The sequence below is a fragment of the Eulemur rufifrons genome, chromosome 15 (genome assembly GCF_041146395.1).
Source record: "Eulemur rufifrons isolate Redbay chromosome 15, OSU_ERuf_1, whole genome shotgun sequence".
NCBI lineage: Eukaryota > Metazoa > Chordata > Mammalia > Primates > Lemuridae > Eulemur > Eulemur rufifrons.
The window spans coordinates 8,903,263-8,919,563 of NC_090997.1; the positions used below are offsets into that span (position 1 = coordinate 8,903,263).

General features: G+C 49.7%; 1 protein-coding gene across 1 annotated transcript in view; it reads right to left on the minus strand.

Moving 5' to 3' along the window:
* The window catches only part of KIF6 (kinesin family member 6), a 372,644-nt gene that overhangs the window by 1,503 nt on the left and 354,840 nt on the right, over positions 1–16,301 (minus strand). The window contains exons 17-20 of the mRNA XM_069488531.1: positions 12,604–12,688; positions 10,430–10,565; positions 7,967–8,064; positions 1,646–1,777 (exon numbers count right to left, since the gene is read on the minus strand). Coding sequence (XP_069344632.1) covers positions 1,646–1,777; positions 7,967–8,064; positions 10,430–10,565; positions 12,604–12,688 — 451 coding nt within the window. The remainder of the gene's footprint in view (positions 1–1,645; positions 1,778–7,966; positions 8,065–10,429; positions 10,566–12,603; positions 12,689–16,301) is intronic.

Below are 16,301 nucleotides of genomic sequence, written 5' to 3' on the forward strand. Positions count from 1 at the left end.
ACACCAAGCTCCTTCCAGCCCAGGGCCTGCGCCTTAGCCGTTCCCTCTCCCTGGACTGCTCTCCTCCAAGACCTTCACACACTGAAGGTGCTTGAGGTCACCACTGTCTCCATCCCTTCACCGCCTCCCCTCCTGTCCTCTATCCCTGCCTCGCCCAAACTGACCCCACTTTACTTCAAGATGTCACAGCAAGTTGGTGGCAGAGCTGTGCTGTCTCAGGCCTCAGAGAAGACCTGCCAGTGGTGCTCATGCTGCTGGTCCTGGCCTGTCCCCTTCTGCATCCAACTTGGACGTCCTGTACTTTAGGACTGTGGTCCCAACCCCTGGGCCTGTTAGGGACCGAGCCACAGGCCTCTGCGCTCCCCCTGATTTCCATGGAAAAACTGTCTTCCATGACACTTAGGCATGGGGGTGGGGTGGGGGTGGTACTGCACAGCAGGAGTGAGCAGCAGGCGAGCAAGCGAAGCTTCATCTGTATTTACAGCCGCTCCCCATGGCTCGCATCACGGCCTGAGCTCTGTCTCTTCCTCCCCCTGCCCCCCATCCGTGGAAGAGTTGTCTTCCATGAAATCGGTCCCTGGTGCCAAAAAGGTTGGGGACTGCTGCTTTCGGACATCTCCCCAGTGCATCCCATTCCCCACCATGGTTTAGCCGGTTGCTCTCAAGGCAGAGATTACTATTCTGTCTCCTTAAAAACAGAACCATATTTAGCTAAGTTGCCACAACTAAAAAAGACTATTAATATCTTTCCCAGCCTCCCTTGCAGCTGTGTGGCCAGGTGGCCCAGATTCTGGCCGAAGAGGTTTGTAAGCAGAAGTGTTGGGTGGGAGTCCAGGAAGTCCCCTTAGAAAGGGAGCATTATGCGCCCTTCCCCTTCCTCTTTCTCCATCAGCTTCTACATGTAGCATTGCCCTTAGGACAACTCAGAGCAACACGCTTGCCTGGCTTTGCTAATCTTCCACCCTCACACCTATCACTCCACACCGTGGGAGACAGTGTCTGCTTCTTTAGCAGGCAGAGAGGACTATATAACAAGGGTTGTCCATTGTCACAAGTAATTTTTGGTGTCTGCATTCCAGCTGCAGCTCAGCCAGAAGCACTAAGGCAGATCTGTGGCAGGAGGGCAGGGGCTGCTGGCTGTCCTCAGTCTGCCTGGGGCTTGGGGACTTCAGCCCTGGGCAGCTCCTCTGGGAGGAGAGTACTCGGCCAGGTGAAGGCTAAGCTGGCATCCTAGACACAGGGCCCAGACAGCACGAACTGGGAAGAGGCTTTACCCACTTTGCTCAGCCCTGGGCTTGAGGCCAGGCTTGTCAGCTCTGTGTCTTGCCGTGGGGCTAGTGGGCTATGTTGGAACTGCCCCTGGACTGGCGCTTTCCTTTTATGGCCCCCAGAAACATCTATTAACAAGGAGTTGTGTGTTGCACTGGGCCCCAGTGATCCTGGGAGAAGATTCCCCAGCTTTGAGAGTAGGCATGTGTGAGAGATTCCGGAGGATTCCCAGGGACCCAGGCAACGGCCAGCCTTGGGCTCTGTTTGTGCAGCTACTGGACAAGGGGCTTCTTGGGGGGAGCAGAATGGTGACTCTGGCCCACTCTGCCCTCTGCAGAGGCTGTTACAGGCATGGGGGGAGGAGAAGACCACAGACCTGTTTCCCAGGGGGGTGCTGGTGCGACTCTGCTCCTGGCTGCGTGGGCTGGGGCAAGGTGAGGGCAGGATTTTCCTGGCGTACACATCGCTGTAAAACACAAACCAACAAAAGCAAAAGGTAGGGGGGTAAGTTTATAGAAGAGAAACTGAGGGTTTATATTTAGGGGCTGTTATGGACTGAACGTGTCCTCCCAAAATCCACTTTATAGATGAGAAAACTGAGGCTTAGAGAGGTTAAAGAAATTCTAAAACTGCCCAGATGTTACGTGGCAGAACCTAGAGCTAGTTACGACTCCGTGAGGCTTCAGGACCTGTGCTGTCAGCCACAATGCTTCATTAACTGGGTTCATCTCCGTGGCGTGCTAGGAAGCACACACTGCTCACCCCTGACCACACTGACTGCCCCCGGGTGGCCTGCTGTCCAGCTCCACACTCCCTGAGTCGGGGCTCAGCGCCAACAGCTCACCATGTGCAGCTGTGCCCGTTACCTGGGCTGCCTGGTGCATACACCTTGTCTTGGATTCCTGGTTGCATGCAGTGGAGCCTAGCAGCTCCTCTTGGGAGGTGAGGAGGTGTGTGGACACAGCTGGCAGGTTGCTAGTTTATTCCATGTGCCTGTGATGATAAAGTCCCTACTCTGAGCTGTGTTTTAAGGACTCCGTGGCAGGATCCTCTTCCTTGCTTTGGGATGGTCCTGCCTGGAGACAACGTCAGAGCTGGAAGAGGCCTAAGAAGTCACCTGGTTAGAACCCTCTTTTTGCAGTTGGGAACACTCAGCTGAGAGGCAGGCTAGGGTTAGAGACAGGTGAGCTGGCTTCGCCCAGGCTGCATCCTCAGTCCACGGTACTCCACAGGCCTGACAAACTGCTTGTCCCACACAAAAGGAAAGGAAATTAGAGCCTGGGACCCCCCCACCGCATGCCCATTTCCCAGCAGTCCAGAGACTTCCCTGAGCCCTCCTGGGGAGAGTGGAGGATGTCTGTGGGAGTCTGGTGAGGACCGCTGTAGGACCACAGGCAGCCACAAGGTGGCAGGCTGTGCATGTTTTTCTTTGGAGAAAGTGGCCAATTCTCAGGGCTCCTGCTGAGTGGTTCCTGGTGCAGGCCTAGGGGGGAAGGGAGGGGAGAAAGGGCTTTCCACCCTGCAGGTGCTTCCATTATAGTGGGTCAAGGTCAGTTTGGAAGCTGTGGCAAGTCTGCAAGACCAAGTCATTTGCACACAAACAACTCATTAACTTAATAGTTTCCCAGTGGAGCTTTGCTCAGCGCTCAGAGAGAGTTCGCAAGTGCCAGACTGTGGAGGGCTGGGAGTGGGTGGAAAAGGAGGACACACAGACCGGGGCAGGGCAGAAGTGGTGGTCACACGGTGGCAGCTGGGGGCAGCCAGCACCCTCTGCAGAGGCCCAGCTGCCCGGCCTGTTGCCCCTCAGCTCACGCAGGAGGACAGGGCACTGCGAAGGCTTGGAGCTCCTGAGGGAACTGACTCCCCCAACCCCTAAGCGGCTCAAGTGTCCCTGGATGCCACAGCTCAGTTTCTGTTACCCTCAGGATTGTGCCACAGATGACCTTTGCCCTCTCTCTTTGCTCAGCCAGCCTTTGACACTAAATTCATCTCTCATGTTGACATCCCTTCTGGAGCGAGAGCGCACCAGCCATCACAATGAATTGTCTCTTTCTCAATAAGGATTAATAAGCAATATTAACAATAATTAGGCCTCCTGGGTTGCCGATCAGAGTGTTTAGTGCGATCAGCCTCCAGGCCCCAAGCAGCCCTGGGGAAGTGATGAATCAGGTTTCTCTCAGAACCTGGTGAGCACAGGACGTCACCCCGGCTTGCGGTGACTCCATCAAGAGTGGCCCCTCTGCAGCTCAGACAGGAACAGCCGGCTGGGCCCTTGCTCTCTGGCTGCAGCTGCTCTGAAACGGCGCTGGAACATTTATCTGATCACAGAGTGACAGTATCGGAGGGACCCCGGCGCACCTTACAGATAAGGCGAGGGGACCCCAAAGGGGCAGCGGCTGGCCCAAGGGCGGGCTGCTTGGCAGAGCTATGACCGGGATTCACGTGAGAACTTTGTGAAGGTCTACACAGAGGGGACTCCTTGGAGGTGGCCAAAGATGATCTGATGTTCACCTTTGACATCCAGGGTTCTCACCGCAGGGTTAGGATCTCTTGGCAAGCACGTCTAGGGATCATCTTCAATTGGAATACCTGAGGAATGTCCAGGAATGCCCAAGGCCAGAACAACAGCATGTACACATGTCCCTACAGGGCAGCCCTGGATGCTGAATAAAACTGCTGTGAGGACTGAGAGTAGTGGCAAGACTCCGATGGGCCTGGGTTCAAATCTCACCACTGATTAGCTGGGTGACCCCAAGCAAGCTCCTTGATCTCTCTGAGCCCAAGGTTTTCATCTGCAGAATGGGGACAATGACAGTATGCACGTTGCACACTTGTTCAGCTCCTGGCCATCAGGGCCCTCGATAAATGACAGGGGCCGTTGTCACTGTAAGAGGAGAAAGCCAATGCTGTCTCCTTGGAGAATTTAAGAAAACCAGTAGCTAATCCTCCACTGTGGGCTGTTCACAGAGAATGTTTGAGCTGCTGTGATACCTGTGACAGGGTCTCCTCCCTGCCTCACCCAGCGGAGGGAGCTCCTTATCCTCAGATTTCTGAAGCCCACCAGGGCGGGGCACCTGCAGCCTCCGGCCCACATGTGGCCTTTTGACAAATTTTACAGAACAAACCCTTTTATTAAAAGGGGTGCAGCAAAGACAAATGAAGCTTTTCTTGCCTCCTTTGGTGCTTAGAAAAGAACAATCTTGAAATCAGAAGGCTGCAGGATGTCCTGCCCTGCCGGGAGGCTCCCTCTCCAATCTCTAGCAGGGACACTTTTCTTGCCTGCCTAGTGTGACCTTCCCACCCCCAAATCTTGGCACTCAAACTGTGGGGAGGGAAGTTGGGGGACCTGGCCACTCACAATTGATGTGTCTCAACAGGACTGTTCAGGACACTCAGAGGTTGCAAATTCAAGTTCACGTGCCTCCAGAGGTTGGCAGGTCCCCAAGAGAATGCGGAGTGGGCCAGCGCAGGACACTAACGCTAAGCTGCCCGCATCGCCACACAACAATGCAGCTGCCTCATTACCCTGCTTTTTTAGTGTATTTTAATGAATAGACTTTTTTGGGGAAAATTTTAAGTTTACAGAAAATTGAGCAGATAGTACAGAGTTCCCATATGTTCCCTTCCCCCACCCTCACAGTTTTTCCTATCATTAACATCTTGCATTGGTGTGGTTAATTTGTCACAATTCAAGAACCTATATAGATACATTATTATGAACTAAAGTCCATAGTTTATACAAGGGGTGCACTTTTTGCACTGTATCATTCTATGGATTTTGACAAATGCATAATATCATATATCTACCACTACAATGTCACACAGAATAGGTGCACGGCCCTAAGAATTTCCTGTGTTCCACCTATTCATCCATCCCTCCCCACAAGTCCATGGCAACCACTGATCTTTTCACTGTGTTCATGGTGTTGCCTTTTCCAGAATGTCATATAGTTGTATAGCCTTTTCTTATTGGCTTCTTTCACTAAACAATATGCATTTAAGGTTCCTTCATGACTTTTCATGGCTTGATAGCTCATTTCCTTTTATTGCTGAATTGTATCCTATTGTGTGGATGTACCTCAGTTGGTTTATCCATTCACGTTTTGGAGGACATTTTGGTGGCTTCCAGTTTTGGGCAGTCATAAATAAAACTGTTATAAATAACCATATGCAGATTTTTGTGTGGACATACATTTTCAACTCCACTGGGTAAATCCCTAGGAGTACAATTGCAAGATTGTATGGTAAGACTATATTTAGCTTTGTAAGAGTACGTCAAACTGTCTTCCAAAGTGGCCATACCATTTTGCTTGTCTACCAGCATGAACAAGAGTTTCTGTTGCTCCACATCCTCACCAGCATTTGGTGTTGTCAGTTTTTTAGATTTTAGCCATTCTAATAGGTAAGTAGTGGTATCTCATTGTTGTTTTAATTTGCAATTCCCTAGTGACATGTGATGTTGAGCATCTTGTCATGCACTTATTTGTCTGTATATCTTCTTTGGTGAAGTGACTGTTCAGATTTTTTGCCCATTTTAAAATTGGGTTGTTTTCGTATTGTTGAATTTTTTTAAATTTCAGAATATTATGAGGGTACAAATGTTTTCGTTACATGAATTGCTTTTGTGCAGTTTGAGTCAAAGTTATAAGTGTGCCCATCACCAAGATAGCATGCATTGTACACATTAGATGTGAATTTACCCATCCCTTTTTCCCCCTCCCACCTGCTTGGTTTCTGCTGAGTTTTACTATCATACGTGCACGTAAGTGATGATTGATTAGTTCCAATTTAATAGTGAGTACATGTTGTGTTTATTTTTCCATTCTTGCAATACTTCTCTTAGAAGAATGGTTTTCAGTTCCATCCAGGTTGTTAAAAAAGATATTAGTTCATTAGTTTTTTATGGCTGAGTAGTACTCCATGGTATACATATCCCACATTTTATTAATCCATTCATATATTGATGGGCACTTGGGTTGATTCTAGCTCTTTGTGAATTGTGCTGCAATAAACATTCGAGTGCATGTGTCTTTTTGATAAAATGACTTTTTTTTCCTTTGGATAAATACCCAATAGTGGGATTGCTAGATTGTCATTGTTGAATTTTAAGTATTCTTTTTATATTTTGGACACAAAACCTTTATCAGATAGATAAATGCTTTGCAAATATTTTCTTCCAATCTGTAGCTTGTCTTTTCATCTTTTAACAGTGTCTTTTGCTGAGTAGTGTTTTAAATTTTAATAAAATCCAACTTATTTTTTTCTTTCATGAGTCTACACTGCTTTTCAAAACACCAAGCTAGCCAAACAAAACACGCCATGCCAGTTGTTGACCTTGGGCTTAGGAGCTCACATAGGAGCTGTTTCCTAAAACTAGAATACAAGCTGAAGTGTGGCACTGGGGGACAGATTGGGGGATGTGGGAAAGTCCTAGGAAAATGTCAGCCTGGTACAGAGGGCTCCCTGGCTGGTGTTTGTTTAAAGATAAGATTTTTTTTTTAAAGATAGTTTTAGATTTACAGAAAAGTTGCAAATATAGTAGAGAGGGTTCCCATGCAACCCTACCCAGTTTCCACTGTGGTACATGTTTATGTTAATGCGGTACGTTTGTCACAATTAGTGAACCAATGTTGATACATTATTATTAACCAAATGGTTATTATACTTCATTGGAATTTTCTTAGTTTTTACCTGGCATCTTTTTCTGTTCTAGGATCCCACCCAGGACATTGTACTGCATTCAGTCTGTGTGTCTCCTTACACTCCTCTTGGCTGTGACAGATTCTCAGACGTCCCTTGTTTTTGATGACCTTGGCAATTTGAGGAGTACTGGCTAGGTATTTTGTAGACTGTTCCTCAGTTGGGATTTGTCTCATGCTGTGACTGGCATTATGGGTTTTTGAAAGGAAGGCCACAGAGGCAAAGTGTCATCCTCATCACAGCGTACTAAAGCTCCTGCCTGGCACTAGTTTAGAAAAAGCTCTATTTTACATTTCCAACATGAGTGCCCAGTGCCCCGTCAAACCCAAAGGGTTGCTCCTTGGTGGAGTAGACAGCGGCCCACGCATGCTGCCCTGGCGTCTGGCCTGACAGTCTGCGTCTGAGGGATGGAGGACGGCAGGAGGTACGCGTCGTTGGCTCTACCACCTGTGGTGTGGTTGGAAATAACATGTTCCGTGGGGAGGCAGAGTCCCTGCTGGGTCATGCCATCATGTAGGGAAACTGGCTCTGGGCCATCCTTGTGTGCTCCTATGGGAGGCTGCCCACCTCTCTCCGGAATCCTTGCTGGGACAAAGAGCTCCCCTGTATCTCGGCAGGCTGGCTACCCCCATCCTACCACCGACATCCCCCTCCTTCCCCAACACCCCTCTTTCTCCCATGCTATGCCGCCCTCCCGTTCCCACCAACCTTTTCTTCCCACTCAGGGGACAGGACTGGGGCTTGATTGTTAAACCTCTTGCCTCTTGTTACCATGGCAGTAGGTCTACCAGCTGTCACAGTGAGAGACTGAAGGGCTGTGTGCTCAAAGAAGCTTGAAAGCCACTGGCCTGAATGGCTAATTAAATAGTAAAAGTAATTCATCCTCCTGGCTCATACGGCCTATAAGGAGACGTTTAGAGCCACAGGAAGGAGCTAAGGAGAGCGGTAGGGAGCCTTTTCTGGGTACCCTAACACTGCTGGCACGTTCTCTGCTTACCTTTTGTTAAATAGAAGCTGGGGCCGGTCATGCTGGGATTCCAATGTCTGGGGAAATGGCTTCATGTGATCCAGTGAATTCAGTGCTGGAGATTTTACCTATTGGGCCAAGGAGGAATTTCACAGTGTTAGCTTGAGCCTAATGACATGGGAAGAAAAAGCCAGCTACAAAAGTTGGTGCATAGAATGTTTATGGCAAAAACAAATCTGACATGTGATGACCATGGTGATGGGCAACAAAATACTGTCCTTGTTGGCAGGATTGTGGGTAATGTTTGATTTATTCTTTGTGCTTTCTATGCTTTCCAAGTTTTCCAAATTGAGCATGTATTACTTTTTATAGCTAGAAAAAAATGTTTAAAATGTTATCTGACAACTCTCCCGAAATGCTTTCTGGGTTTGCTTCTCCTTGTCTCAAAGGCTCCCTGCTGGAGTCAGGAGAGATCCATGGACACGTCACGCAGGGGCATGGAGCCGCCATGGTGCCCTGGAAACCCCAAGTGCCTCCACGCGGGCCTCAGGAGCAGGCCATGCATCGCGCTGATCTAAGGCTTGGCAGAATGCCCTGTAATCCTCCCTGAATGTGAGGGCACGGGGCACTGTGAGCCGTTGCTACCAGGCTGCTTCCCACCCGCCTCCCTACCCTCCCGGGAGGCTGTCCCAGGACAGTTTCTCACTGCCTCCTTTGTGCTGACGGGGTTGAGGCTTCCTGCCTTGGCCCAGTCGGGGAACAGCCACAGGCTTTGAAATTGCTTAGCAACAGCATGGAATTGGCTCCTCTCCGACAGGGTGTCCCACCATCCCTGTTGCTGTCATCTGGTCCCTTTGGTTTCAGTGACATCCTGTAGGACAGGGGACACATGGAGCTGACACCTTTGGCTACTGTGTAAGTAATAAACTGTCTGAATCTGTCAGCCTTGCCTAGACACTTCCCGAGTCACTCTGGATGTCCTCGTCTACTGTTGAGTGGCCACGCTCCCTCGGGCACCTGCTGCGGCCGAAGGCCTCGCTCCCTGATGCCCTGGCTAGGTGGGGCTCTTCACCCCGCAGACAGAACCCAGGGACTCTGGGAATGCAGGTAGGAACCCATTACATCTTTATTTCTCCTCACATCTACCTGAAATTTAGCATTTCTTTCAGTAATAAGTGTAGACAACAAACCACAGTAGTATTAGCAATATCTGTGATGTTGTCACCAATGGAAACCATGCATGTTTTCTTATCACATTACAGTTGGTGCAGAAATCTTGAAATAGTGTGTTCATCCTTACTTTGAGATTATGGTAAATCTTGGGCCCATCCTTAGATTTTCTAAATTAATGCATTTTAAAAGTGGTATGTATATTACTATACCATAACTTTGCTTTTAAAGTATTTTGATAACTATTTCAATCTAATTGGTTTTCTTTGTAATCTTGTGTATTTAATTTTATCCAAATGCTCCTCTTTATTGTCCCGTCACATGGCACTTAGTAACACTGGTTATTGCTTGCCTGTGTCCTTGGGCAAATATCCTCTCGGATCTCAGTTTCCTTGCCCTTAAAATGAAGGGATCAGCCTGTTAGATAACGACTAAGGTCCTGCCAGCCACACAAGTGATATGATGATGGGCATTTTGTCACTTCCATTGTACCACAACTGAGGAGTTACCTGAGCACAATTGAAACTGGGATTCTATACTAACAGTTCTTAACAGGTTATTTTAACCTTTGTAATATTATACAGAACTTCTAAGAATTTGCCTAGGAAATATGCAAAACTTCATCTACAAATACATTTTGAGTAAAAACTAGAAACAACCCACACATTCAACAATAGGAGATTGGTTAAATCAACTAAAATATAGCCATGCAATGAAACAGTAACAGCCTTTAGAACTGTAGCTGTAAAATAATAACATGAAAAAATAGGTGTGCTATAGAATTAAGTTAAAAAAGCCATTTGTGATACTTGGACACCAATATAATTCTATTTTTTATAAAAATATACAGATGGATATGCATAGAAATAAAGATAAAAATCATATAATCCAACATGTTAATATTGGTTATATTTAAGTGGAAGTATTATGGTGATTTCTTTGTTTTTCTGCAGAGTAAAATTTCTATAAATAATATATATAATAATATATGACTCTGTAATAAGAAAAACAGTAAGTGGTGTCAGTACGCTATCACGGGAGGATATCACCCCCAGCATTGGTGGCACACTCATCGGTTTGGGGAGCCACATCTGCCAGCCCTCCCCTTGGCATGCCTCAGGTGGTTATTTTAGGCACTAGAGTAAGGAAACAATTACTCCCCGATCTTTGTAGTCCTTGTTACTACAAGGAGCACCTGCTTCATGAGCAGGGGATGAGAACGCATGGGCTTGCGGGTCAAAGCCCCCACTCTCTGTCTCCTGACACCCCAGGGGGCACGTGACTGGCCCCTCCCCAGCTGTCCTGATGCTCTCCAGACTGTACCTGCAGGTTGCTGGCCTCCTCTGCCCACCAGGCTTCAAACTCTTTCTGTAGCTTCACCTTGGCTTTGTCCATGAGCAGCTGCAAGTGCTCGATCTCCACCTTCAGGGCTTTCAGGCGTGTGAACATCGTTTTATACCTGCGGGGGAATCAGAGAAGAGTCAGTGCACTGCTGTCTGGAAAGCCCTGGCACGGAGGGGTGCAGGGAGTGGACAGGGCCTGTGCCTCCAAAGCCTGCAGCCCTGCCCTGTTGCCCAGGGCCTGGGAGCCTACCGTAAGGCCGGTGGCAGGTACCCCTCCCCTCCCTAATGAAAAAAGAAGAAGTCCCTCCTATCCCTCAATACCCGCCCGGAAGCTGAAACAAAGAAATTCCTCACTCCTCGCACGGACATCTCCTGGCCGAAGAAGCTCCCATCCCCCAGCCCTAAGAACCTATATAAACCCACTCAGACTTCTGGGCGGGGCGGCTTCTCTAGTCCCACTCGTGGGACTGTGAGGCTCGCCCGGGTCCCTCTCTCGGGGACTCGTTACCCCCACCTGGGAATGCTCCAATAAAGCCTCTTTACTTATCCCTTTCAACTCTGCTCGTCTTTCTTTCTCTGGCGCCGGCTACTTCAAAGAAACCTTACACCTACAGCAGCTGCCGAGGCCAGGATATGGCACCAGGGTTTGAGTCCATCATGGAGATGCAGAGTGAGGCACTTTGTCCAGTAGGCCCACGGCGGTGTGTGCGTGAGATGAACAGCCCCTCCTCCAAGAGGGGTTATCACTCAGAGGCAGGCATTGCTCTAGGCGTTCAACATTTATGAACTCATGTAATCCCCCTCACAACCCCATGAAGAAGCTACTACTGTCATCTCCCGAGGCATGGAGGAGCACGGAGCTCGCAGGGAGCCAGGACTGGAGCCCGGCAGTCTGGCTCTAGAACCACAGTCCTCACTCTCACTGTCCCGATGCTTCACCCTCATGCAGAGGATCAGAAGTCACAATACGCGGTTTGTTCCTTTGCATGTTCTGTGTTGGTTTGGGGACTGCTGCAACGAGTCAGACACTGTCAGACAGGAAACAGCCCACCAGCCAAGCTGAAGAGCCAACTTGGCTTCGGAGGTGTCACTGAGATTGGAAACGTGGACCAGGGGGACAAGATGGGGGTGGAGTAGGGGACGCAAGAAGAATGGGTTGGAAAGAAACTGAGGAAATAAATGGGGCGAGGGAGAAGGTGGACCCCTGGGGAGCACCCCGAGGGGGCGCAGAGCAGCAGTGGCGTGTGTGTGTGGGGCCGTCAGGGCTCTCTGGAGGGAGACGACACAGTGCACAGCTGTCAAGAGAAACTGGGGACCAGCGCCCGGGGCTTTGTTCTCCTGGTGTGAGCGTGAGTGGGTGCGGGGTGCTGGCGGGGAGGAGTGTGTTGCAAAGATACCATCAGCTCTGGAGGCAGGGGAGGTGACTTGGTTAGCATCTCTAGAACCTACCCATGGCATGGAGGCGATAGCATGCATGCATTTGTTGGGTGCATACATGAAAGAATGAGCTAAGCAGCTGGATGGGGATGTTGAGCGAGGTCCTGTGACCACGCTGAGTGTCAGTAATGGCCACATGCCCATTTATGCTTGAGGCTCCTCACTCTGTAAGCAAAATCATTTTGGGACCCTAAACGGCTGCATGAGGGTGTACTGTTTTCAGGGACTCAGGGAGGAAGTGGGTTTAAACAGCAGGCGTGAGGAAGACCACCGTGGTCACGCTTCTTGACTCCCCTAGGTGGCAGCAGTAGGCAAGCCCAGCTGCTTCCCTGGCCGGGGTTGGCCTGTTCTGTGTTCTAACCTCCTCCTGCCAGAGCGCGCCTGCAGTCCCAGCTACTCCGGAGGCCGAGGTGGGAGGATCGTTTGAGCCCAGGAGTTTGAGGCTGCAGTGAGCTATGATCAGGCCACAGCATTCCAGCCTGAGTGACAAAGTGAGGCCTCATCTCTAAAAATTAAAAAAAAAAAAAAAAAAAAAAAATAACCTCACATTGCCTCGGGTTCTGCTTTTCAAACCTGCCTGCCAAAGGCAGCACCTCCTCCTACTATTTTAGGGCTCAGTTGCTGGACCCACTAGCTTCAGCCCTGGGGCTTGGTCGCTGTATCCTTGAGGCCCAGGGAGGTTGGGGTCAGACTGTGTGTGGCTGAAGGGAAGGGCACCTTCTCTTTTCTTCCTCCAGTTGTGATCGCAGCCTCTCTTCCTGCAGGTCTGGCATCGAGGGCACGGCTGTATTTTCTGAGATCCCTGTAGAAGGAAGGTAAAAGGAGAAGTGTGACATTTAGGGCAGATGACAGGGTTCAAGTGCATCCCAAGAAGAAAGGGGACCCTGTGAATTCCTTCTGGGGCCTCTGGATGGCAACTTATGCTCCGCTGAAAGCCCCGAGAGGAGCGGCTTCTAGGATGACCCTCCCTCCCTTCAACATCTGCCACGGGAAGGGAATGCTTCCCTCCGTCCCTACTAACCTTTACTACTGAGCTCACTCATTTCCTCTGGAGTCCCCAGGGAAGATGCAGAATAGCATTTCCCCATCTGCTGATAGAGCCCTTCACAAACCAAAAAAAATCCCTCTCTAAACCGTCTCACATCTTTCTCTGCAAGAGTGGAGGTGCTGGATTTTCTAGCCTCAGAATCACGTCCCCTGGTTTTCACTTCCCTCTACAGCAGTGGTTCTCAAGCCTGGTCAACCCAGGTGACGTTACTATGCAACCAGGGCTGAGAGCAAGCCTTGGTGACAGGCTTGGGGGAGGGCTGAGCACGTCAGCAGTGATCAGCTTGTGCCTATATCCTGTGTCCTCACTCATGCAACCTCTGTCTGGCCCCCATATGGCTGCCTTTGGTGGCCTGGTTGCCCATTCTGCCTGGTGTGCTCTGAAGCTGGTCCCTTCCCAGCCTGGTGTGCAGGGTCTGTTTATCCTCCAAGAGTCTCTTTGTGGTCGCACTGCATTTCTCAGCCCCATGGAAGATACCTTAGCAGTCACACAGCGCTGCTTTTTACTCCACGTAGGGGAGAAGGAATCTACTGTGGTCCAGGTGCTTCTGGACATGCTCAGACTTCATCCTTACAGCACTCATTTGAGGTAAAGTATCATTATTCCTGTTTTACAGATAAGGACACTGAGGTTCAAAGAGGTTAACCTGCTCAAGGTATATGGTTGACTTTAGGAACCTGGATTTGTCTGGTTGCAAGGGCCTTGGATTCAAAAATTCCTCTTATAACATTTCTGACAGATGGTCATCTGCTGTCCACTCAAGCACTCCCAGTGATGGGAGAGTGCTGCTTTGCAGGATAACACATTGCATTGTGGACAGCTGTGTCTCCTCTTACTTTGAGACCTTCACCACTAACTTCATCGCTACTCTGGCTCTTTGGAGCAACATAGCATGCCCTTCTTCTTAGTCCGATGGCCCCCTGAATACCTGGACAATAACAGCAACATCAACATCGGCAGGTGTCTGCACCTTCTTCCCAGGCTGACTCTGCCCAATTCCCTCATCTGAGGACCCAGTGACCTGGTTACTTTCTAATTTATCTCAAGTAGGTAGCCTAGATCTGGACATAATACTTCAGAGAGGTCTGGAAAGTCCAGGGTAGAGAAGGACTCCTCTTTGCTTTTGAAAATTTAATTTCTATAACAGGTGAATGACGAACCATGACCATTTATTGAGGTCCTTCTATATGCCAGGTTCTGCCAAGTTCTAGTAAGCACTGGGCTAGGTCCTCTACTTACTGCTAATTCTCAGACTAACCCTGCAGGGAAGGCATTACCATGTCGTTTCAGTTAGATTCTTAGTCTCAGAGAGGGCCATGCATAACCTAAGGTCACACAGCTAGTAAGTGGCAGAGCTGGGATTTGAATCCACTCTTTTCTCTAGTCCCAAAGAGCTACATGTTATCACAGCCTCCCCAGCACGGCTTGTGTTTTCAGCAGCGTTGCTGGGGTTGGCCCCTGTTAAGCCTGTGGTCAGTTTAAACACTTTCATTTTTTTTCATGCGTGATTGTCAAAATGCATCCTCTTTCACTGCTATTGTCCTTTTGATCCCAGAGGCCACACTTCACATTCACTGGTGGTCTAGCCTGCGGAGAGGTCCTTATTCTGTCATGCATTATTCTTGCCCCTTTGGCACCTTTACCGATTTGTTACCTGTGTCTTTTATGTCATTAACATATTGATAAATATGCTAACTAGATCAAGATTTTGTCCTTTGTCTTCTAGGTATCAGCACCTCCCCTTCCTTGTGTTAAGTGACAAGTATAAACTGAGCATTTTATTCTGTCATTTAAGCACAGGAAATGCAGACACCACAGACTTCCCAACTGAAGACGACACTGTCATCTGTGTGGGTGCATCGCATGGCCCTAATGAGGCAGCCTGCCTGTCACATTTCCCAGATCCCCCAAGGCACAGGCACAGGAAGCCCCGAGGGCAGGGACTGGGTCCTTCCGCTCTGAGGATCTTCCCCCAGTGATTGGCTCGGCTTCCATGCACAGGGCACCCTCAGCGCCATGCATGTTTGCTGGCTCTGTCTTCTTTGAAGAATGCCAGGCATGCTAAACTGAAGGAAGTATCTTAACATCAAACTGATAACACCAAGACTTCAAATGGACAGATTATTTCCTTCCCTATAAGTTTCAGAAATGGGCCATGTATCTTACAGCCTGCTGAAAAAGAAACACTGTGAATCTCCTTCTTCCTTTTAATACTTTTGAGCCTGCCCCAAAGGGCACCCCTGAGAAATCGAGCGAAGCCCTCCCCGCTCTGTGGTGCCTGGCCCCGTGCAAGAGGCTGCTGGAGGCGGTGAAGGAAGGGCGGCTGGACGTGCACAGGGCGCGTGTCTTTGGCTGGCAGAGGCAGCCTCAAGGGCTCCGTGTGCGGTGGACAGAGGGTCGGAGGGAAGGCCAAGGGGGACTGGTCTTCCATATAAAGGCTGCGGCTGCCCCAACACGAACATGGAGCCTTTCTGTAGGAGGGAGGCTCATGCCTCACCCCATGGCTGGTTGTCTTTTCCCTGGTGTCTGGCAGCTTCCCTGGGCGATCACAGAGGTGCCCTGGAAGCGTGTGGAGTGTTAGGTGTGTCAAGGAGCCTTGAGGCAAGGAGAACACTGAGTGCCTGTGACACGGCGTGGGAAGATAATGGCAGCTACCATTGGTGGAGTCCCTTGGGCCCAGGCACTGTGTCCCACCCCATCCATCCTCACCACTCCAGCTGGCAGGTATTATCACCTCTGTTTTATAGTCAACTAGACCAGGGCTTAGGGTGACCGGGTGGCTTGTGCAATAACACAAAGCTAGCAAATAGCAGGGCCAGGCTTTGAATCCAGGTCGAATCATTCACTCACTTATTTGACAAATGTTTATTGAGTTAACTCTGTACCTGCCCTTCTTCTAGGAGGACTCTAGTGGGGAGGATGGACACTAAACCAACAGAAGAATTGAGTCTGCAGTGTAACGCCAGGGACCGAAAGGGGCTGTGAGGAAAGGTGAAGCTGGGTGAAAAGTAGAGAATGACAGGATAGAGGGCTGCCGGGTTAGGTAGGGTGGCTGGGGGCCGTCTAAGGAGGGGACATTTGAATGAAGGGAGGGAACCAGCATGCAGAGATCAGGGCACAGAGTGCAGTACCACAGTGGGAGCGAAGGGCGTGAGACGCCAGCCTGCTTGGTGTGTCTGAGAGCAGTGAGGAGGCCGGGGTGCTGAGTGGCTGGTCACGGAAAGAGGGGTGGGAAACCGAGGCCAGACCACGTAGGACCTTGTGGGCCATGGTAAGGACTTTGGCTTTGGGGGAGATGAGAGGCTGGAGGGTTTTGAGGAGAGGATTGGCTTGGTTTATTCCTTTGACAGCTGAGTCAAGCTGCTTT